Here is a 20,956-nt window from a genome sequence, read left to right on the forward strand (position 1 = left end):
CCAATAAGCTACCAGGGCACCTCCACCCTCCTGCCTGGAACCTGCTGACGAGGAGGCAACCCTCGAGGAGGTGTCTCCTACACCTCAGCTGACAGTTGTTGAGCCTCTTTGTGTTACTTTGTGTTACTGTCTCTGTGTGGTCCTTGTTCTGACTTTATAGTTTGATTTCTTTAGTGGTCGTTTATTGTCTCTTTCCGCTGGTCTTTGTAGTGCCCTTGCGTGTCTTTGTGTTCATTTTGTGTATCTTCACGTCGTACCGTGTCACTGCAAAGTCATGGTCTCTCCTCCATGTAGGTGTTTTAAACGCCTCCCTGACCCACCAGACGGGGCTTCTGGTGGGTCCCTTGGCGTCCGTCCTCTGCGTCTCTGCCAGCCGATCCTCCAGCTGCTCTCTGCTCGCTGTCAAAGGCCTGATTGTTTGTGAGGACGGCCCCGCCAGCGCCAACGCCAGCCCCCGCGCCGCTCTATTCTTCAGAGCCGTGGGATGCCTGAACACTCCCGGTGCCGTCGCCAGCTCCTCAGCATCCCGCGCCTGCCTGGACCAGTGAGCGGCCCCCCTCTCCGCCCCGCAGGGGGCCGCCAGGCTTAGCGCGCCGCGGCAACTGGCGATGGAGGTTTTTTGAAGTTGCAGAGCTCGATGCCAAGGCGACATGACGGCCGGGGAGGAGCACACAGCCGGAGGCCTGTGAAGTCAACGAGCCGCGGGATCAGGTCCAGCTCGGGGTCCTTCACCACCACAGGGAGGATGATAATAAGAACTGGAGTGGTTTTGTCATGGTCACATTGCATGTTTTATCAGCACAATAATAATAAGGATCATATGACTCCATAAAAGGTAATAGAGGTAGTAACCAGTGGTCACTAGTACGTTGCTGTTAATAATGTGTAGTACAGAACGTTTTGTAGTTAGTGGACAGATTATTACGCTGAGATACCAAGATGAGGGTAAACTCATGTTTACAATGTGTACTGAGGGAATAGACTAATCAGATGTGTGAGGATGAAGTTACAGACAACAAAGAAGGGTGGAATGTGTTCAGAAGCTCAGGGGATCTGTTATGACCCTGGTCATTTGTGTATGGCAGTGTGCCCTGTGTATTTCCTTTTTGGGTTTTTTTCCTTGGTTTGTATTTTTCCCTATGTAGATCGGGGTGTGCCACCGCCATGTGCTGATTGGCCGAAGATCCTCGCCGGGCCCTGGTTGGCTGCGGCGGGACTCCTGGGAGATAAAAGGACTCAAGATGGCGTCCTTTGAGAGAGAGAGGGGAAAGCAGCAGCAGCACGTCGTTCTCGTCCTCCTCGTGTCCCAACTGGCCACCCTGTGGGGTTGTTGTGAAACTGTTGTTGGTACATGTTCCTAACGAGTTTGTTTTCTCTTGTTTTTGTGATAGTTAGGTAGGTAAGGTTCTCTTGTCATTCTTTTCTCTTTTTGGTTGGCAGGTCAGCTATTTTCTTTCTAGACAAGGTTACTTATTTTTGGTTTAGGTCTTCCTACGGGGTAGGCCGTTTTGTGCTGCCAGATATTAAACACGTTATGGAAACTAGTATTTCACCTTATTTATGTTTGTGAAAATAAATAAGTTTGTAATGTAAAAGCTATTTGTTCGTGGCTACTTGGGAGACGGGGAAGATGGGGCCTGTTCATGTTGCGTCCTAGGCACCCCTAGACTGGGGCGTAACATGAATTGGGGGCTCGTCCGGGATCTTGTCTCGCTTTGTTCTTCGTGTTCGGTGGATGAGGAGCTGTTTCTGGTTAGCAGTTATTTGAAGTGTGGGGGGGAATTATGGAGTTTTCACTGGATGAGTTTGTGGCTGGTCCATCTTTGGCTAAAATCGAAAAGTGTAGGAAAAATGACCTGTTGATGGTGGCAAATTATTATGAGGTGCAGGTGCCCTACAGTGTCAATAAGGCGGAGCTCAAACGGTTGCTGTGTGCAGAGTTGGTGGAGCAGGGCGTCCTACCGGAACCAGCTAGTGATGTGGATGTTGCTGTTGCAGAGGGTGACGCACCAATGGCAGACGTGAAAGCGGCGGGGGCTGCTAGCATGCTCGCTGCTGGTGTGGGACTTGAGCCTGTCGTAGATCCTGTCATGGGTAACATGACCACAGAGGATCTCCGCATAGCCCTCCAGATAAAGGAGGTAGAGACCAAAAACAAACAGCTAGAGGTGCAAGCCATGCATCTGCGCATCAGGGTTCTCGAGCTGGAAAGGGGAGCCCCTGTAGTCTCCACCCCGATGTCTCCTCCTAACCACAGTGCTATTTCTGTTCCGGCTTTTGACATCAGTAAGCACATTGCCTTAGTACCTCCATTTCGGGAGTCAGAGGTTGATTCCTATTTTAGCGCTTTTGAGCGGATAGCTGCTGCCTTGAGTTGGCCTAAAGAGTTCTGGTCCCTTCTCCTCCAGTGTAAATTAGTGGGGAAAGCTCAAGAAGTCTGTGCCAGTTTGTCTATCGAAGATAGTCTTGACTACAAAATATTGAAAAAGACAGTGTTACAGGCCTATGAGCTGGTCCCCGAGGCATATCGCCAAAAATTTAGGAATAGTGAGAAAACTGCTAACCAGACATATGTTGAGTTTGTGCGTGACAAGAGCATTTTGTTTGACAAATGGTGCCAAGCCTGTAATGTTAAAAGTATGGCGGAAATCAGAGAGCTCATTTTGCTTGAAGAATTTAAAAAGTGCTTGCCGGAACGAATTGTGGTCTATTTGAACGAACAAAAAGAATCATCGGTAACAAAAGCGGCGGTTTTGGCTGATGAGTTCATTTTAACGCATAAGAGTGTTTTTGCTATGCCGGCGCCTCGCGCTTCTCAAATAATACCTGAGCGCAGAATTCGGTCGCCAAAGATGACGCGTAAGAGCGCCTCTCCAGCTGCGGGCGAGGGCCGTGAATGTTTCTATTGCCATGAGCCAGGCCACTTAATCGCTGTTTGTCCGACTCTTAGGAAAAAAGGACCACACAAAAGTGCCAAACATCCTGCTGGTGTGGGTTTCATAAACACTGTGTCCACATCGGAAAAACAGACTGAGCTGGTACCTAAAGAAAAATCCGCGGAGGTTGACCCTCGTTTCAAGCCGTTCGTTTCTCACGGGTATGTTTCTTTAACTGGCACAGAAGCGGAAAAAGTGCCAGTAACTATTCTTCGAGATACAGCCGCCTATCATTCATTCATACTGGCTAATGTGCTGCCGCTCTCAAACGAAACTTCGTGTTTTTCTGATTTGTTAGTGTGGGGAATCAAAATGAGTGAACTTAATGCCCCACTGCATAGGATTCACTTACACTCAGCGCTTGTGTCGGGACCGGTGAAAGTTGCCGTGCTCCCACAGTTTCCGATTAGTGGCGTTTCGTTTATTTTGGGTAACGACTTGGCCGGAGGAAAGGTGTTTCCTCTGCCCGAAGTAGTTAATGACCCATTTTCGTCCGTGTCTGCTTGCTGTTCTCCCCATGTCTCCTCTGCTGTGTCTGTGCCAAATCTGTTTCCTGTGTGCGCAATTACGCGGGCACAGGCTCGTAAATTGGGTGAAAATATGGATTTGTCTGAGTCGTTTATGGCTACACTAGTTGAGGGTGAGCCCTCCTGTTCAGTGTCACCCGATATTGAGAGTGAAGATGTATTGAAATGCGTCAATGAGTTTGATTTGTTTCCTGCTGACACAGACCTAAGTTTAAACGTGACCCGAGAAATGTTGACCAACGCTCAGATAACTGATCCGTCTCTAGCTTCGTGTCTGTCCTCCGTTGTAGCCTCCGAGGAAGACAGCAAATCGGGTAGGTTTTTTTTGGACAACGGTGTCTTAATGAGACGGTGGAGTCCCGACTCCAGTGAGATACGCGCTGTAAATCAGGTGGTTGTGCCATCAGACTATCGAGCGCAAATTTTGAGTCTGGCACATGACTCCAGCTTAGCTGGCCACCTGGGTGTTAAAAAAAACGTACCATCGCGTGTTGCGCAATTTCTTTTGGCCCGGGTTAAAAACTGACGTGGCGAGGTATTGCCGCACTTGTCATACATGTCAAGTTGTGGGAAAGCCCAACCAACCTGTTCCTCCGGCTCCTCTGCACCCGATCCCAGTGCTTGGTGAGCCTTTTGAACGAGTGTTGATAGATTGTGTGGGGCCGTTACCGAGAACTAAATCTGGGCATCAGTATATTTTGACAGTGATGTGCGCCGCGACGAGGTATCCCGAAGCCATTCCACTACGCACCCTCAGGGCCAAACCAGTCGTGAAAGCTCTCACTAAATTCTTTTCAACTTTTGGTTTGCCTAAAACTATACAGAGTGACCAGGGCACAAATTTCATGTCCAAACTGTTCGCACAGGTAATGAGAGAGTTAAAAGTTAAACATGTAACATCAAGTCCGTACCATCCAGAGTCTCAAGGCGCACTTGAGAGGTTCCACCAAACCCTAAAATCTATGCTGCGTAAATATTGTCTTGAGTCTAACCGAGAGTGGGATGAAGGCCTCCCTCTTCTGTTATTTGCGGTGCGTGAAACTACTCAGGAGTCTTTGGGTTTCAGTCCTTGTGATTTGGTCTTCGGCCATACTGTCCGCGGTCCCCTTCGGCTCCTTAAAGAAAAGTGGTTGTCAGAGTCGCCAAAAACTGAGCATAATGTGCTGGATTATGTCAGTTCTTTTCGTGAGCGTCTCAAGTATGTATGTCAGTTAGCCCGTGAAAACTTGTCACAAAGTCAAGCAAAAATGAAGCTTCGCTATGACAAAAAGTCTGTCCTTCGTGTGTTCCAACCAGGTGAAAAAGTTTTGGTGCTTCTTCCGTTGCCTGGATCCAGTTTGCATTCGAGATTTTCTGGTCCGTACACGGTAGAGAAAAAAATTAGTGACACTGACTACGTTGTTAAAACTCCAGATCGGAGAAGAAAATCGAGAGTATGCCATATTAACATGTTGAAACGTTATTTTTCCAGAGTGAGTGACTCCCCGCTGTCTCCTGCTGCGCCCGTGATGTCCGTGTCCGCTACTCCACCTCAGTACAACCTTGCTGATGATGGGTTGGCAGAGAAAAGTGGTTTGATGCCAGCCGCGCGTTTGAGAAATTCAGAAGTACTGAGTAACTTGGAGGGTTTTTTGTCCCATCTGTCTGACTCGGCTCTTGCGGATATTAAAAACTTGATTGAGGATAACTTGTTGCTTTTCTCTGACCACCCTGGTCAAACGTCTGTCCTGTACCATGACATTGACGTGGAGGGTCACAAACCCATCAAGCAACATGCTTATCGGGTAAATCCGACCAAAAGGGCTATGATGCAGCAAGAGGTGAGTTATCTGGTTGAGCATGGATTAGCTGTTCCCAGTACTAGTGCGTGGAGCTCACCCTGTGTTTTGGTTCCGAAACCCGATCATACCACTCGTTTTTGTAACGATTACCGGAAAATAAATTCAGTCACAAAACCTGATTCATTTCCGCTCCCCAGGATGGAGGATTGCATTGATCGTGTAGGCTCCGCTAAATATGTGACAAAGCTGGACCTGTTAAAAGGTTACTGGCAAGTGCCTTTAACCCCACGGGCTTCCGAAATATCAGCTTTCGTCACACCTGATACTTTTCTCCAGTATACAGTAATGCCATTCGGGCTGCGTAATGCCCCTGCTACTTTCCAACGGTTAATGCGTATTGTGTTATCTGGCGTAGAAAACTGCGAGGCTTATTTGGATGATGTAGTTGCTTACTCCTCCACCTGGTCCGGCCATCTCCACACATTGTCCCTCATTTTCAGTCGTCTACGTGAGGCCTCCCTCACCCTCAACCTCGCGAAATGTGAATTTGGTAGAGCCACTGTCACCTATTTGGGTAAACAGGTAGGTCAGGGGCAGGTGCGTCCGTTGGCTGAAAAAGTGCAGGCGATTATTGATTTCCCGGCCCCCCAGTCCAAGAAAGCGTTGCGCCGTTTCCTTGGAATGTGTGGGTATTATCGTGGGTTTTGTCGTAACTTTTCGGACGTGGTTGCTCCTCTCACAGGACTTGTGAGTCCTTTAAAACCATTTATTTGGTCCCCCGCTTGTCAGGCTGCCTTCGAGTCTGCCAAGGCGTTAATGTGCAATGCACCTGTTCTCGCCGCACCCTGTTTTACGCGACCCTTCAAACTAGAGGTTGACGCCAGCGCGTGTGGCGCCGGTGCCGTGCTCTTGCAGGAGGACACTCAGTCCATTGACCATCCCGTATCGTACTTCTCCAAGAAATTTAATAAACATCAGCTTAATTATAGCACCATTGAGAAGGAAGCGCTTGCCCTACTGTTAGCCTTGCAATATTTCGAGGTTTACCTTGGGTCTAGCGCACAGCCGGTCGCAGTGTTTACAGATCACAACCCATTGACATTCCTGGCACACATGAAAAATTCCAACCAGCGGCTTATGCGCTGGTCTCTCCTTCTGCAGGATTTTAATCTGCAGATTTATCACAAGAAGGGTACAGAGAATGTGATTGCAGACGCATTGTCTAGGGTTTCTGTTTTGTAGGAATTAAACCTTTTAGGGGAAGGTTTAATTCTTGGGTGTGGGGGTGTTATGACCCTGGTCATTTGTGTATGGCAGTGTGCCCTGTGTATTTCCTTTTTGGGTTTTTTTCCTTGGTTTGTATTTTTCCCTATGTAGATCGGGGTGTGCCACCGCCATGTGCTGATTGGCCGAAGATCCTCGCCGGGCCCTGGTTGGCTGCCGCGGGACTCCTGGGAGATAAAAGGACTCAAGATGGCGTCCTTTGAGAGAGAGAGGGGAAAGCAGCAGCAGCACGTCGTTCTCGTCCTCCTCGTGTCCCAACTGGCCACCCTGTGGGGTTGTTGTGAAACTGTTGTTGGTACATGTTCCTAACGAGTTTGTTTTCTCTTGTTTTTGTGATAGTTAGGTAGGTAAGGTTCTCTTGTCATTCTTTTCTCTTTTTGGTTGGCAGGTCAGCTATTTTCTTTCTAGACAAGGTTACTTATTTTTGGTTTAGGTCTTCCTACGGGGTAGGCCGTTTTGTGCTGCCAGATATTAAACACGTTATGGAAACTAGTATTTCACCTTATTTATGTTTGTGAAAATAAATAAGTTTGTAATGTAAAAGCTATTTGTTCGTGGCTACTTGGGAGACGGGGAAGATGGGGCCTGTTCATGTTGCGTCCTAGGCACCCCTAGACTGGGGCGTAACAGGATCCGTGGAGGCTCCATGAGGGACTTTCTCAGTTCCAGAGGACTTTTGAGGAACATAATTAGCATCAAATGCCCACAATTATCAAAATGTTCAATGAAATCAATAGTTCTGAAAATCATTTCATTCCCATTTCTTTTAATTGTCATCAAGAACACAAGGAAAATATATATATATACTTAATATTCCATGAAGAACATACACAACCAAACAGAACTACGGTGACCTGCAGTTAGATCGTTGCAGCAGAAGAAAACAAAAGGTCTGCCATGACAGAAAGTAGAAGAAGAACCAATATGAGAAGAAGGACTACAGGTCCATCGAGAGCAGTGCTAATAATTACAAGTTCATCAGCAGGTGTGGCCCCCCCGCAGGCACACGGTGATTGGTTGAAAGTCACAGAGAGCCAGCTCGGGATTGGTCAACCGCTTGTGTTGTTGATTGCTTGAGAGGGGTGGGGGGGGGGGAAGAGGTCAAGGTTCGATCTCCTCGGGGACGATGGAGAGGAGCACGTCCTCGTTGCCTCGCCTCACCACCGCCCGCAGGGTGTCGTCCCGCCTTATGGCCGCGCTCACGTCGCTGGCCGAGGCGATGGGCTCGCCGTTGATGCTGATGATGATGTCCTTCTCCTGCAGACCAGCTCTGTGACCAAGAAACAAGGGCACCGCATCACACGTGAAACCTGGCAGACTAACTCCTCTCCTCCCTTCTCATGCCGTAGGAGGAGAGCTACTTAGCCGTTAGCTGTGCTTGGCCATTGGAGCTAGCGGCTAACTGGGCTAGCAGAGGGGGGGGGGACACTCACGCCTCGGCTGGAGTGCGGCTGATGACCTCGAGGACGTAGGCCCCGGAGGTGAGGTCTGGGAAGTCCGCCTGCCTCTCCTTCAGCTCCTTCGACAGCCTGAAAACCATCATTCAGTTTATTCCAGCGGGACCACGGACATTAGATGAAAGTTTAATGACACCTCGATGACGACGATGTGGAAAGCGTTTGTGTTCAAAAATGATCACGTGGAGTCTTTTATGAGGAGAAGAGTAAGAGAGCAACCATCATCATGACGTCATGGGAAACTTACGCCGGAGTGAGACTCATCATCCTGACGCCGACGTATTTATTCCTCTGGTATTTTTTACCTAAAACCACATGAAGAAATGTGTTTGGTTTCAATATAGTTTAAACATCTTTTATATTTTCTATAAATCAGCAAAGTACTTATAAATAACACAATTTATAGAAAAGATAAACCTTTTATTTGTGAAAAACTGCTGTGACATGAAGAATATCTCTATTCTCACTCTGGAGGTAGAATGGATTCATTCATTGAAGAACACAACGCCCCTGAGTGAGATATCAAATAAGAGAAAAAGAGCTGTGGCCGACCTTTGGCCTGTCTGGCGTGCGACTCCACCAGGAACTGTCTGATCTTGTCCGAGGGGATGGCGAAGGAGATTCCCGCTGCGACCTTCAGCGTGTTGATGCCGATGACCTCTCCGTCCTGAGGACACACATCAGATCGCCGTCCTCCTCGTGACCCTTAACTCTTTATTTGCTTTGTGAGATGACGTGTTACAGCTGACGTCACAGTGAGTCTCTCACTATCACAACGTGTGAGCGATGACCGGTGGACACACGTCACGTGACAAGTCGTGACAACGAGCGTAATGCTGGAAGGAATGCGTGTAGAACAGATGACACACGGGGACACAGTGTGACGGGTGCTGGTGGTTATTGAGGCGGGGACAGCTAGTTAGCAGGTTTTGGTCCACTCACCAGGTTCACCAGTGGTCCTCCTGAGTTGCCGTACTGCAGGAAAACAGAAATAAACATGAAAGCAAAGAAATCACAGCAGGTTTGAGGCGAACAAACTGTAAAGTGTGTTAATGTCTAACATGCTGACGGCCTCCGGGTGCTTTCATCTCCTCACTCACGTTGATGATGGCGTCGGTCTGGATGTAGTCGATGTCAGAGTTGCGGAGGCCCAGCTCCTTGCCCCCCCTCTGGGTGGTGCTGACGATGCCGGTGGTGACGGTGTTCTGGAGGGAGAAGGGGCTGCCGATGGCCACCACAAACTCGCCAGGACGAAGGTCCGCCGAGCGGCCGAGCAGCAGCACCGGCAGCTTCATCTGCTCCACCCGACGACGGGTGGAGGGAGGCAGAGGAGCAAAAAGCACCTTCCTCAACATGCTTTTAAGGCTTAAGTCTCATATGTGTCCTTTCAACCACATTATTTACAAGAGAGAGCTGAGAAAAGCAGTGGAATTATTCCACGTGTGGAGGCGTCATTTGTGTTGTTAGTTTGTGGAGTTCTGCATCATTTCTCCAGAGGCTCCAGCTACACCCAAACTGCCCTCCACCCAAACACGCCAAGGAAAAGCATGATCGTCTCCGTCTGACCGGGACACATGAACTCACATGTTTCCGTTCCTTTGTGTGTTTGTCTGAGTGGAAGCACACACACACACACACACACACACACACACACACACACACACACTGATGGCAGATCAAGATGGCAGGAGGGAAGTTTGTGTCTCGATGCCATTAGCAGGTCTGAACTGGTTATTAGTTATTTTGTCGTTATTTTGTCATTGATGGGAATTATGTTTTAATGTCCAATAGAAAAGCATCTTGAGTGGCTCATGCAGCGTCTACTTAGGTCTTAAATGCAGACATTAAATATCCACATTTAATGTCTGCAAAGAGGAAAGGCTGCTCACCGGCGCATCGATCTCGATCACGGCGATGTCGGCCTTCTCGTCCACGTCCTTGATCCTGGCGTCGAACGTGGCTCCGCTCTTCAGCTCCACCTGGAGGACACCGTCACAGAGTCAGCTGACCGGGGAGGTGCATCGTGGGAGTGCGAGGGCCGTACCTTGACTCGGTGCTTGTTGGCCACCACGTGGGCGTTGGTCACGATGAGCCCGCCTTCGGACACCACGAAGCCGGAGCCGCTGGCCACCGCCACCTCCCTCTTTGAGAACATCATCCTGAGGGACAGCCAGCATCACACTGAATACACAGGTGTGATGCACCAGGGGTGGACAGCCCACATGGATCATGCTGGTAATATTTGAGTTGGAACAGAGGAACGTCAGGGTGCTTCTCTGAAGGCAGCAGTGGAGCTCCAGCGCTCCACGTAGGACTTTCTTACTTGCGGTAAAGTTCAATGTGAACGACGGCAGGTGCGATCTTCTGCACCACGTCAGCAATGAAGTTGTACTTGAGACGAAGACTGTCGGGGTTCTGCTGACCTGAAGGGGAGGGACAAAGGAAACACACACAAGAAGCAGCTACGTTATAGGGTCCATCACGTGTGTCCTCGCCCTTTGACCTCGGCAGATGTGCTCCGGTTTAATCCATGTCTACGTGGGCCTATATCTGTGTTTACGCTGTGCACGTCGTTTCAAACCAGATCCAGATGTTGTGACCAGCTGCAGGGAGTTTGCTTATAAAACAAAGGAAATGACTCAGAGCCTCAGCAGATGGGAAGGTGGGGGTGGGGTGGGGGTGGAGGTGGGGTAATCACTGCCGATGTCCCCTTACTTAACATCGATTTGGTTTTGCAACATCTCTGCTCCTCCCACTGCGGCCTGTGGACCAATCAGAGGCTGCATCATGGTTCCTCTCTCACTTGTTTCCCTTCGCTCTTCCTCTGTGGGACCTGCTCTCATAATACCCACAATTCCTTGCGTTCTCTATCACGTGGACTTCTTTCAAAACTCTCTATGTTAACTGGGAGCATTGTGTCCAACGTTAACTTTTTTTTAGGTATCTGAAGTCTATTTTTCGGCAGGCCGAAGCTTCTGATTGATTGATTTGGAGGGTTATTCTCAGACTGTCGTCTCTGTGGGAACTAATCCGCCTCAAATCAATGAACCCGTCAGCTCTCGCACACCCGATAATCACATTGTAATGTTGCTCAGAATCGTCACATGAAACATAATGTCCTCCTTTACTTTAGTAGACTTGATCATGATGCACTTCAACTCTGCGTTCTAGTTGCACACTGAGAGTCTTTGCCTCCTGAAAGCGGGTCAAAAGTAAAGTAAAGCAAACCACGGCATGTTCAGGACTGGATGTGAAACCTCATCAGGAGCACGACGAGCCCGAACTGGCAAACATTCCTCCAGTTCCTGAAAGAGCTGAGTCACCGACTCTGTGTTTTGTTGATTCTGTATCCAAGACCATCAATCTTTTGAAGAGCTCGCAGGAATAACACCAGTTAAAGAATCCCTTCAAATCTGGCTCCAATTACTTAGATCGACCCAGTTCTGTCTGCTGCAGAAGTTACGTGAGCCCACCCCGGCAGGGAAGCAGCATCAAGGAAAGGAGGGAAGGAAATGAGACAAAGGGAGGGGGAAGGAAAGCAGATGAGACGAAAGGACAGAACGAGACAATCAGAGCAACGAGAGGAGTTAAAGCACGGAGGAGAAGAAACTCCTCTTCTTCTCATGTGTCCTGCAGATAGATGGGAGGGAAGAACAGGAAATAGAGGGAGGAAAGAGGAGGAGAGAAGTGTGCTCACAGCTTCTGCTGCACATACACACTCACAGGGTTGTGTGCTTGTTATTGCAGCACAGGGAGTCCCTCGGGACCTCTTGGCCTCATAGAGACATTGAGACCTTGATAGGATGACATGACCAATGTGTGAGAGTTTGCTGCAGTGTGATGCAGATGTGACTGATAGGCCAATGGAGGGATGCCAGAGAGACAGATGTGTGCGACATGACTGTCCTCCTGAGAGACACATCTTCATTCCCTCTAACAGAGCATGTCACGATGCAGTATCGATCAGAAGGGTTTTATGTTCTCACTCTCTGAAGATGGATTGGTTCCAGTGTGGACCTGCTGCTGAGGTCAAGTACAAAACACACGCACACAGCTCTCACCTTGGCTGCAGGTTCCTCTCTGGATGAAAATCACCGGCGGCTGCTGCAGCTTCATCGCCCGGCTGCTGACGCGCTTCAGCTCGCAGATGTTCCGGTACGAGACGCCGTCGCTGCCGCACACCGGGTCGGCGCTGGTGCACGAGCACAGGCCGGCCGCCCCCCGGCGCCTCACGGTGGCGGACACCTCCACGCCGTCGGTCACCGCGCACTCCATCCCCTCGGCGCACTCGCGGTGCCCGGCGCCGCCGCACTGCTCGCCCTCGCCGGACGCGCACACCGGGCAGCAGTCGCAGCGGTCCAGCGCGTCCCCGGCCGGGCAGTCCGCGGGGACCGGCGCGCACTCCGACCGGTCGCACTGCTCCGGGCAGCCGACGGCGAAGCGTTGGGCTCTCCGAGCCCCGGCGACCAGGGGCGGGCAGACGAGCAGCGCCATTACGCAGAGGACCAATTGGAGACTCATGGCGGGACAGGGACGAGGACACGGAGAGTTCACCTCGGACTGGATCCGCAGAGTCCGGTCCCGGTTTATAAAAGCTGCCGGATCACCACGGGAGGGGATTGGTGCGCGCGTGTGACGTGCTTCGGGGGGGAGGACGGATGATGGAGGTGTGCGCGCGTTGTCAAATGTGTTTTCATTTAACAGACGACTCGAGATGTTCAGGAGAACTGATGAGAACCAGAGCTGCATGGGAACTGTCTGCAGCTTTGATTGACACTCGTCTGTCAGATTGGGAGGATGATGGGGGCTCATGGAGCAGTGTGATGCGCTGGCAGTTTGAATCCCGGCTGTTTAAGTGTCCCTGAGCACCTGGCCCCTAATTGCTCCCCAGGTATAAAGTAACGCATGGGTTATAATGTGTAAGATGCATGTAACATCTGTTTTTACCTCTCTCCTGAGATGTGTCCCCTCTGAGGACTGTCCCCGTCCTCCTGTCCAGAAGGAGAAGAACGACTCTTTTCACACTCTGCTTCCTTTAAGATGATGATGATTCCAATATGAAATCAATCGTTTGTCATTAATCAGAAAACAACAACAATGTTTTTTACTTGTGTTTCTGCACGTCACGGATGGTTCAACGTGCTTCATTCAGCAGAGAGGAGTCCTCTCAGCAGCTGTGTGGTGGAAACTATCGATCCATCACGGCTTTCCATGACATCATAGGTGACATCACTGGATCATTATGTATTTATTGGACATAGGAAACTCAATCAAATGGATCCTTGCAGCTGTGTCTGACACTGAGAGCCCAACATTCACTGCGTTAATAAAAGTGTGTTTAATAAATGCAGGACCTGGTGTGACTTGTTCCTTTCGACCTGCAGACCTTCTCCTCCTCGTCCTCCACATGTCTAACCAAACACATGCTTTCCCTTCTTCTCCACCCATGACCTTCAGTGATCTTCAGGGTTCCTGGGAGGAGCCCAGTGGATTCTACCTTCTGGGGAGAAGGAGCTGTTCCCCGTAGCGGCCTCATAAACCAGCTCCTCCGAGTGTTCTCTGACTCATGTGTTCAGTACGCGCTCGAGGAGGGGGGGGGGGGGGGGGGGGTCCGCTGAATTAGTCCATTAAAAAGAGACGTTTGAAACAAACTCACAAAGAAGAATACATTCATCTGTATAAATATACTTGTATTGATTTTAATATTACTGTAAAAGCACCAACAACAAGTACAAATGTTCTTTTAGTAACTTGTAGACGCTGTTACAGACATGTACATTACTTAAAACATTACAGTGTGGTATTATGATCACATACATAAGCTGTTGGATCAGTGATGAATAAATAAGGGCTGCTGGTTAAGTTTACACCTGACACGGCGCCATCAACGGACTCAAATGGCCTTAAAAAGCTGCTCCTGTGGTCGCTGAGGTGCTTCCAGCTGCTGGTGAGACATGCGGGACATTCACCTGTCTCCCAGTGCGGCGTCCAGCAGCCCGTCTTCCTGCTGGCGCTGCTCAGCGCGTGGTCGGGGGGGGGTTCTGCTCGGGCCGTCCCGTGGACGCGGCGCCCCCCGCGGAGCCGCTCGTGTCCCCCGGGCTCAGGGCGCCGAGCAGGGCCTTCTCCAGCTTCTGCTCCAGAGCGTCCAGGCGGCGGTCCACATGCTCCTTCAGCCTCTTCTCCATCTCCTCCAGACGGCGCTCCATGGCCGGGTCCAGCTCCCTGCAGGGCAGACGGAACGCACACGGTCTGAGACCCGGTCTGAGACCCGGTCTGAGACCAGGTCTGAGACCCGGTCTGAGACCAGGTGCAGGACAGTCACACACAAAACATCAGCTACTCCACAGCAGCTTGGCTTCTAGCGCGTCCACCTCCACTCCCGTTATCAAACACCACCAGCTTTGCAACACCATACGAACGTCCTGTTTGAGCACGGCCCGGTATCAAGGAAGAACAAACACCAACAAGTTCTGGTTGGTAACCCGTCACAGAGGACTGTCCCCCTGGATGAAGCTGTGTACTCACGTAGCGCTGAGCCGCTGTCCTCGATGTGGAGTCGCACCCAGCTGACACCCTCACCCACAGCTGTGCTCCATCAATGAGCTCATTCATCAAACTGCGGCTCCCGGTACCGTCTCCTCTCTCAACTCGGGTTTGCTTTGAGCCCCTGGGTCCGTGGAGCCTTCAACATTCCATGTGTGGCTGTTTAAACGTGATGAATGAACCCTATTGTCTGCGTATCAGCCTCCTCTGCACCGCCAGCGACCACCACGGGACCAGCCCAGCCCACGTGGCCCAGTCAGAACAGAACCGGTTCCACAATAAACAACTTCACTACCAGCCCAGCCCATGAATTATGATCATCTGTTTGTGCTGCCTGGGGAACGGGAGGCAGTGAGGAATGTTCACAATGTGAGCAACACAACCAGAACCAGTGATTCCTCCTCCTCCTCCTCCTCCTCCTCCTCGAGGAGGAAGAGGCTGCAAACATTTAAACGTTTCAAACGACCAGCAGCAGAAGCACAGGATGGGCTGCAAAAGAGGAGAAGTTCTTTATGCTTTTTTCGGGTGGCCCGGTTTGATTTAATAGGAGCAGAAAATAACTGCTATTAAAGATCCACTAAACAAATGATTCCAGGATCCTAATATTCTTTGTAAAAGTAGCAGTACTAACAGTCATGTATTATTATTATCATCATCGACACAAGGTGGAGCCCTCGTATCGTATCACAGGTTCATGGGGGGGTTGAGACCTTAGTGACTCACAAGCAGTCACGTGACCTCTTTGGATCATTGGACCAGAGGAGCAAACTGAATCAGAGTCGATATCAATGACTTCACCCACCACGAGCCGTTTCTCATCATCTGCTCCCTCTCGGCCTGCGCCGCGGCGTCGTCCAGCCTCAGCTTGGTCACCTGACCACAGAGGCCGTGGAGCACGGGCAGCAGCTCGGGGCCGGGGCCCCCCCCCTGCAGGAGGCGGGACATCATCTCGGCCAGCTGGGCGTGGCTCGCTGGACCTGCAGTGTGAGCGCAGGCTGCAGATGGAGGAGCAGCTGCTGAGAGATCCGCCTCATCGCTTCTTTCCACCTCTACTTCCAGGTTTAACTTTCACAATAAAAGCCCTAGATATTTAAAACTTGGTGTGTAAAAGGACCACAATAAAATGATTGACTTTTTAATTATGGGTTTCCACAACATCAAAAGTTACACACACTACGCCCTCCTTTTTGACCCAAGATAAATGACCTTCCTCACCTGTATTCTTAGTGTCGCCACCAGGAAGCAGCTGGTCCGGGGAGGAGGTGGAGGTGGAGCCGTCTGACGTCGCCCGAGGACCTTCATCTGAAGGCCTGATGGAGCCGAGCGGAGGCTGGTGACACAGGAACAATAAACATTTCCCCGGCACAAAGTTGGAGGAAAGGATTCACAAAAACAAATGGTTGTGATGCTCACTGATACCCTGGAGTCTGCAGGCTGCTGCTGGTTGCTGACGGCTCCTGGAGAGATGTTGGCTCCTTGAGCCAGGGCGGAGAACAGCCCACCTCCCATCAGAAGAGGCAGGAAGCCACCCAGGGAGCTGCTCCGGTTCTAAGGGGGGGGGACACGCAGAAGCAACGTGATGTCCATAGTGAAGTGAAAGTAACAAGCAGTTAGAAGGTGATGAGTAAAAACAGGAAGTCCATCAGCATTGTCCAGAGGAGGTGACTAAAGGTCGTCATCAGTGCTCCTTCACTCCCACCTTCTGCTGGAGGTGCACCATGTCCATGAGGTTCTGCGCCCCCGGCGAGAGGCTGGTCCCCATCTCCTGGACCAGACACTGCACCTGCTGCATGTCGATGCCGGCACCGCGCGGCACGCAGGGCGGCGGCCTCTGGAGGCCCACGATGACCCGACACACCAGAACACTGCTTCGACCGCCCAGGGACAGCAGCTGGGACACAAGAACCAGAGGATTCCATTCAACTCAGCACACCCGGGTCCAAAGAGAGGAGGAGCACAGTGTAGAGGACGTCACCTTCACTTCACAGGCGGAGGACGGGGGCTCCAGGATCAGCTGCTTCTTGTAGAAAGGGCCTCTGTCTGAACTGTGGGCCCAAAGGAGCGGGAGTCCATGACATCATGGCTTGTGTGTGTGTGTGTGTGTGTGTGTGCGTACCTGTCTGTCTGGACGCGGTCGTCCCTCTCCCCCCGAATCGTGGCGCAGTATTCTCCCGTGTGGTCGTAGGCCTCCATGGTTCTGGCCTCGCTGACGACCAGCAGGCGGCTGATGGCGGTGGGGGAGCAGGGGGGGCAGCGGAGGGTCAGGACGCAGGGGGACCCTTCCTCCGTCTGCTCCAGCAGCACCGGGCCGCCCCTGTGAGCCCGAGGACACCCGTTCAGAGTCCAATGGACGTGGGGGAACCCAAAGGTCTCCAACGCTCCTCACCAGTTTGTGTCGTCTCCCTCCGGCTGAGGGGGGTCCTCTCCTCCGTCCTCGCTGTCCCCCACGTGGACAGGAAGCAGCACCTGAGCCAGCTGATGTCCCGGGGTGAGACAGGTCCAAGCCGCTCCGCTCTTCACGGCGATGTCCACCATGATGACTAGGAGACAAAGGAGGAGACAGACCCGTAGTTGTTGGAGCAGAAGGGGAGCACACACCACCTCCTCCACTGGAGAACAAGTTTGAGGTACTTCCTGAGGTCCATTTTTACATTATACATATGCCATGAATCAGTGATATATTACACATTATGCACAAAGAACACATCTACTTTAGCACAAGTACCACCGGTGTGCAGGATGACGCGTTTATCAGCTATGACGTAGTGTTTAATCTCTACATCACGAGGACAAGTCTTTCCTTCTATTGACCTTAAAGCGGCCCCGCTCGAGTCGGTCGATGAGCTTCTTTTCACCACATCATCTCACGTTCGTCTTCTGGTGTCTCCGGACGCCCGATGGATGGATTCGAGGGACAAACGGCTCGTTTGAGTCCAGAAGCTAAACGCGGCGAGTCGAGCTGTCCGGCGGCGGGCGGCACGCGACGCGATGTTGTGGCGCGTGACGTCATCAAACCGCGACTCACGTCCACCCTGCCGCCCGGATTCTGACGTTATAAACAAGCAGCGTATTTACCTTTTAAGAGTAGAGGAGCCGAAGTGTCAGTGCAGCCAGACCCTGTCCTCCTCGGTGGAGAACGTGAGCTTTGGTGAAGCGGGGCATGGACTTCACGGAGCTCTACGCAGACACTGTCTCCAGTGTCGCTGTGGCGGCTCGCTGCGGCCGTAGGAAGCGGCTGCGGAGGCTGATCAGGAGACGCTTCAGTGTGGACTGTCGGGACAACCGGGGCTGGACCGCCCTGCACGAGGCGGCGGCCGCTGGCAGCGCGGAGTGTGTGCAGGACATCCTGTCTGCTGCAGGCGGTAAGACAGGTCCGGGTGACCTGAATGATCCAGAGCAGGTTCTACCAGCGCAGTCACCGATGAGTGCATTCATCAGGCTGGTGCTGCAGTGGACCAATAGGTTCAGAACATTTAAGATGTCATTACCATGCATCTGTCTACGGAGCAGTAGAGTACAGGATGAATGAATGATGCACAAACAATAGCAATAGCAGCAAAAACATTAAGAAGGGGGGCCCACAAAATCTGGTCTTGCTTATTTTTTTCTTTTTATTTCATTACATAATCATTGAGAATCAATGAACTGTTCCTTCCAGTACAACTTCCTCAGGGTTTTCCAGGTGGACCCAACTTTTCCTCTTTGTGTCTCCTGTGTGAGCAGCCGGGTCGGCCCGTAGCCGCGCTGCCTGTGTGAACTCTTTGACCCACGAGGGCGAGTCTGCCGCTCACCTGGCAGCGCAGCGGGGACACCTGGCAGCGCTCCGAGTCCTCCTGGAGGCCAACGCCAACATCAACCAGCTCACAAATGACCTGTCCTGTCCTTTGTACGCAGGTAGGACACAAACTCGTGTTCACTGTGTACGGCCTCTGGCCAATACGCTTTTCTTTTAAAAGTGAATTGTGAAGGGCTTCCTTCTGTGCTTTGTTGAGCCCAGCTGTGGACGGTGGGCACAGGGAGGTCGTGGAGCTGCTGCTCGGCAACGGTGCAGAGGCCAACCGGACCCACACCGCGTCCTGCTGGACCTGCCTCCATCAGGCTGTTTATAAGGTGGTTGTGGAACTTCAAAAGACACGCCACGCTGGGACACGTGTCCTAACTCCGAACTCCTGCTTTTCCAAAGGGTCACAGTGAAATCGTACGCATTCTGGTCCCAGTGTGCGACCTGGAGGCTCTGGACGACCATAAGATCACGCCTCTCTTTGTGGCTGCACAGTACGGACAACTGGAATGCCTGGAAATCCTTGTTGGTGCTGGTAAATATTTCTTTTCATCTGTGCTTTTTGGTGTAATGTCTGGTGCTCTTCTCATGTCCCAGCTTCTCTCTCTGCTTCTTCTTGTCACTCCTCCTTTACACCAGCAATCAAAAATGAAAATACAAAATAAATAGTGTCTCGCTTGTTTTTCACGATTCAGGTGCCAATGTGAGCGCCCAGGCCGCTGATCTGGCCTCACCGCTGCTGATTGCCTCCCAGGAGGGCCACCAGGCCTGTGTGGACTTCCTGTTGGACCACGGGGCCGATCCTGATCTCGATTGCAGTCATGAGTGGCCTCAGCTCCCCATCCACGCTGCCGCGGAGTTCGGCCACATGGGGTACCGGCTCATAACGTGCAGTGATTCAATTTGTATTGGTGGTCAGGGGTCTCGGATGTTGTTCTTTTTCAATTATTGGTTGATTCAATTCCAGAAAATAACATCTTGGTATTGCAGATTTTTTCAAACTAACAGTCCAAAACTAAAGTGATTCTGTTTACAGAAGCTTCAACAGGATGTTTCCAATTCTGATCAATCGACTCCTCGTCTCAGTACTGATCAACACACTATGCAAATGACCCCATGTTGCTCGTACCCTGACCCCGTGTCATGTTGTGGACGCAGTGTCCTCGGGAGGCTGATAGCGGTCACGGATCGTGCGTGTGACCGCGGTGAGGGCCTGGTGAGTCCTCTGTACCTGGCTGTCGCCGGCCATCAGAGCAAGAGTGTGGAGATGCTCCTGAAGGAAGGTTTCAGCCCCGACGCCCAGGTGTGCTCACACCTCCAGGGCGTGAAATCACCGCTCTCCTTGGCCCTGTCCCTCACATCCAACCAGCCGTACAGGTGTGTCAAAAAATCCGATTTGACCTCCTCGCGGATTGAAGTATACGCAAAATAAAACCCATGGTTCTGATTGAAATGCCTTTCAGTGAATCCGTGGGGTTGCTGGTAAGTGCAGGAGCCCGTTTGAGCGAGGAGGACTGGATTCATGCCGTAGCCACTGATAAAACAGACCTGCTGAGACTGATTCTGGAGCACAGATGGATTCCTCCACAGGACACTTTGACCAGGGACTGTTCTCTCCAAAGTCATGGTGGGAATTGTTTTTTAACGCTGCGGGAACTGAGGGCGCTGCTCTGTGTGGCACTGAACCAAGTAGCCTTTGCAGCCTGCTGGCTCCCTCTGCTCCTAAAGGCTGGACTGGAGCCGTCTTTGCTGCTTCAGCCCCAGATGTGAGACTTTCCTCTGACTCATCCACTCTGTGTCAAGAGTCACGGCTACACTTGATCAATATCCTTCCGTCCTCTCTGCTCCCCAGGTTGCAGCAGGCCGACAGCGAGGTGTTGAATTACCTGCTGGAGTTTGTAAATTGGTCGATTCTGTCCCAGCCTTTGAAACTTATTCTGGATCAAAGACGGGCAGAGAAGACCTGGGAACCACGGCCACATCTTGGTACAGTAACACATACACACTGCAAATGTCTTTTGTTTACTACCTTACATGTCATTTAGCTGGCGCTTTTATCCAAAGCGACTTACAATAAGTGCATTTACTGCATTTGTAGTTACTACAAAACTGTAGTAAACTTTCTGTGATGACAATTTCTCCTTTCTGCTCTCCTCCCTTTAGACTCCATTCCACTTCTTTCCCACCTCTGTCGGCTGCAGGTCAGGTCCGTGCTGGGACCAGATCGACTGATGAGGACCAATGTTGTGCAGCAGCTCCCTGTTCCCTCCCCACTTCATGCCTTCCTCCAATTCAGAGACATTCCAGAAGCTATCTACACACACTCCCCGCCATCATCAGCACTTTGAAATCTTTGAAATACTGGGATACAACAGCACAGACCAACATATACATGTTATATAACCCCGTTTACTTTTCCTCTCAATGCCTTTTTGGGGCATTCTGTGCATCATTTTACACGCCAGAACGGTTTAAGAAGATTATTTCACATATGCTCATTCTGTTCTCTGGGCAGTGCATTTATGTTACAATGGCATCCAAATGATTTCTTTTCCAGCCCAAATCAAGTTGGTTTGTTCACTTTACATATTTGATGTTTTGTCGACAATAAAGATAATGTGGTCCAATTCTGATTGGTGTAAGCCGC

At 51.1% G+C, this 20,956-nt stretch overlaps 3 protein-coding genes across 7 annotated transcripts; 1 reads left to right on the forward strand and 2 right to left on the reverse strand.

Annotated features, from left to right (window-relative positions):
* Positions 1-7,163: 7,163 nt before the first annotated feature.
* htra1b (HtrA serine peptidase 1b) lies at positions 7,164-12,595 on the reverse strand. 2 transcript variants are annotated; one of them, XM_037464503.2, is made up of 10 exons: positions 12,047-12,595; positions 10,309-10,408; positions 10,030-10,144; positions 9,875-9,964; positions 9,086-9,283; positions 8,928-8,960; positions 8,538-8,652; positions 8,233-8,290; positions 7,962-8,057; positions 7,164-7,798 (listed from the first exon to the last, which is right to left on the reverse strand). In XM_037464503.2, the coding sequence occupies exons 1-10, from the start codon at positions 12,504-12,506 to the stop codon at positions 7,630-7,632; spliced, it is 1,434 nt and encodes a 477-aa protein (XP_037320400.2). In that variant the 5' UTR covers positions 12,507-12,595; the 3' UTR covers positions 7,164-7,629. The 2 variants fall into 2 exon arrangements, with proteins under 2 accessions (XP_037320400.2, XP_037320401.2); XM_037464504.2 differs by having other exon boundaries at positions 7,165-7,798; positions 9,086-9,280.
* Positions 12,596-13,658: 1,063 nt separating this feature from the next.
* c21h10orf88 (chromosome 21 C10orf88 homolog) lies at positions 13,659-17,710 on the reverse strand. 4 transcript variants are annotated; one of them, XM_037462893.2, is made up of 9 exons: positions 17,604-17,710; positions 16,915-17,068; positions 16,645-16,842; positions 16,504-16,573; positions 16,228-16,419; positions 15,942-16,076; positions 15,744-15,858; positions 15,331-15,523; positions 13,659-14,207 (listed from the first exon to the last, which is right to left on the reverse strand). In XM_037462893.2, the coding sequence occupies exons 2-9, from the start codon at positions 17,061-17,063 to the stop codon at positions 14,003-14,005; spliced, it is 1,257 nt and encodes a 418-aa protein (XP_037318790.2). In that variant the 5' UTR covers positions 17,064-17,068; positions 17,604-17,710; the 3' UTR covers positions 13,659-14,002. The 4 variants fall into 4 exon arrangements, 3 of the variants coding, with proteins under 3 accessions (XP_037318790.2, XP_037318791.2, XP_037318789.2); XM_037462894.2 differs by lacking the exon at positions 17,604-17,710 and adding an exon at positions 17,340-17,491 and having other exon boundaries at positions 15,948-16,076; XM_037462892.2 differs by lacking the exon at positions 17,604-17,710 and adding an exon at positions 17,340-17,491.
* Positions 17,689-20,939, forward strand: asb3 (ankyrin repeat and SOCS box containing 3). The gene is made up of 9 exons (XM_037462891.2): positions 17,689-17,890; positions 18,252-18,422; positions 18,526-18,638; positions 18,712-18,844; positions 19,005-19,182; positions 19,468-19,686; positions 19,773-20,075; positions 20,162-20,295; positions 20,473-20,939. Exons 1-9 carry the CDS (start codon positions 17,689-17,691, stop codon positions 20,655-20,657), a joined length of 1,638 nt encoding a protein of 545 aa, XP_037318788.2. The 3' UTR covers positions 20,658-20,939.
* The last annotated feature ends 17 nt before the right edge of the window (positions 20,940-20,956 follow it).

The sequence above is a fragment of the Pungitius pungitius genome, chromosome 21, assembly GCF_949316345.1.
Source record: "Pungitius pungitius chromosome 21, fPunPun2.1, whole genome shotgun sequence".
Taxonomy (NCBI): domain Eukaryota; kingdom Metazoa; phylum Chordata; class Actinopteri; order Perciformes; family Gasterosteidae; genus Pungitius; species Pungitius pungitius.

What these genes read in the sequence shown, in the direction of transcription:
- htra1b (XM_037464503.2), bottom strand. Translation starts at nt 12,506, where the DNA reads ATGAGTCTCCAATTGGTCCTCTGCGTAATGGCGCTGCTCGTCTGCCCG. An exon ending in TGATCGAGATCGATGCGCCG is followed by an intron (nt 9,284 to 9,874) that starts GTGAGCAGCCTT and finishes CGTCGGGTGGAG; the next exon opens with CAGATGAAGCTGCCGGTGCT. An exon ending in AGCCGCACTCCAGCCGAGGC is followed by an intron (nt 7,799 to 7,961) that starts GTGAGTGTCCCC and finishes TCTTGGTCACAG; the next exon opens with AGCTGGTCTGCAGGAGAAGG.
- c21h10orf88 (XM_037462893.2), bottom strand. Translation starts at nt 17,063, where the DNA reads ATGGTGGACATCGCCGTGAAGAGCGGAGCGGCTTGGACCTGTCTCACC. An exon ending in GACCGCGTCCAGACAGACAG is followed by an intron (nt 16,574 to 16,644) that starts GTACGCACACAC and finishes TTGGGCCCACAG; the next exon opens with TTCAGACAGAGGCCCTTTCT. An exon ending in TGGCGACACTAAGAATACAG is followed by an intron (nt 15,524 to 15,743) that starts GTGAGGAAGGTC and finishes CTCCATCTGCAG; the next exon opens with CCTGCGCTCACACTGCAGGT.
- asb3 (XM_037462891.2), top strand. Translation starts at nt 17,689, where the DNA reads ATGGACTTCACGGAGCTCTACGCAGACACTGTCTCCAGTGTCGCTGTG. An exon ending in CATCCTGTCTGCTGCAGGCG is followed by an intron (nt 17,891 to 18,251) that starts GTAAGACAGGTC and finishes CTGTGTGAGCAG; the next exon opens with CCGGGTCGGCCCGTAGCCGC. An exon ending in GGAACCACGGCCACATCTTG is followed by an intron (nt 20,296 to 20,472) that starts GTACAGTAACAC and finishes TCCTCCCTTTAG; the next exon opens with ACTCCATTCCACTTCTTTCC.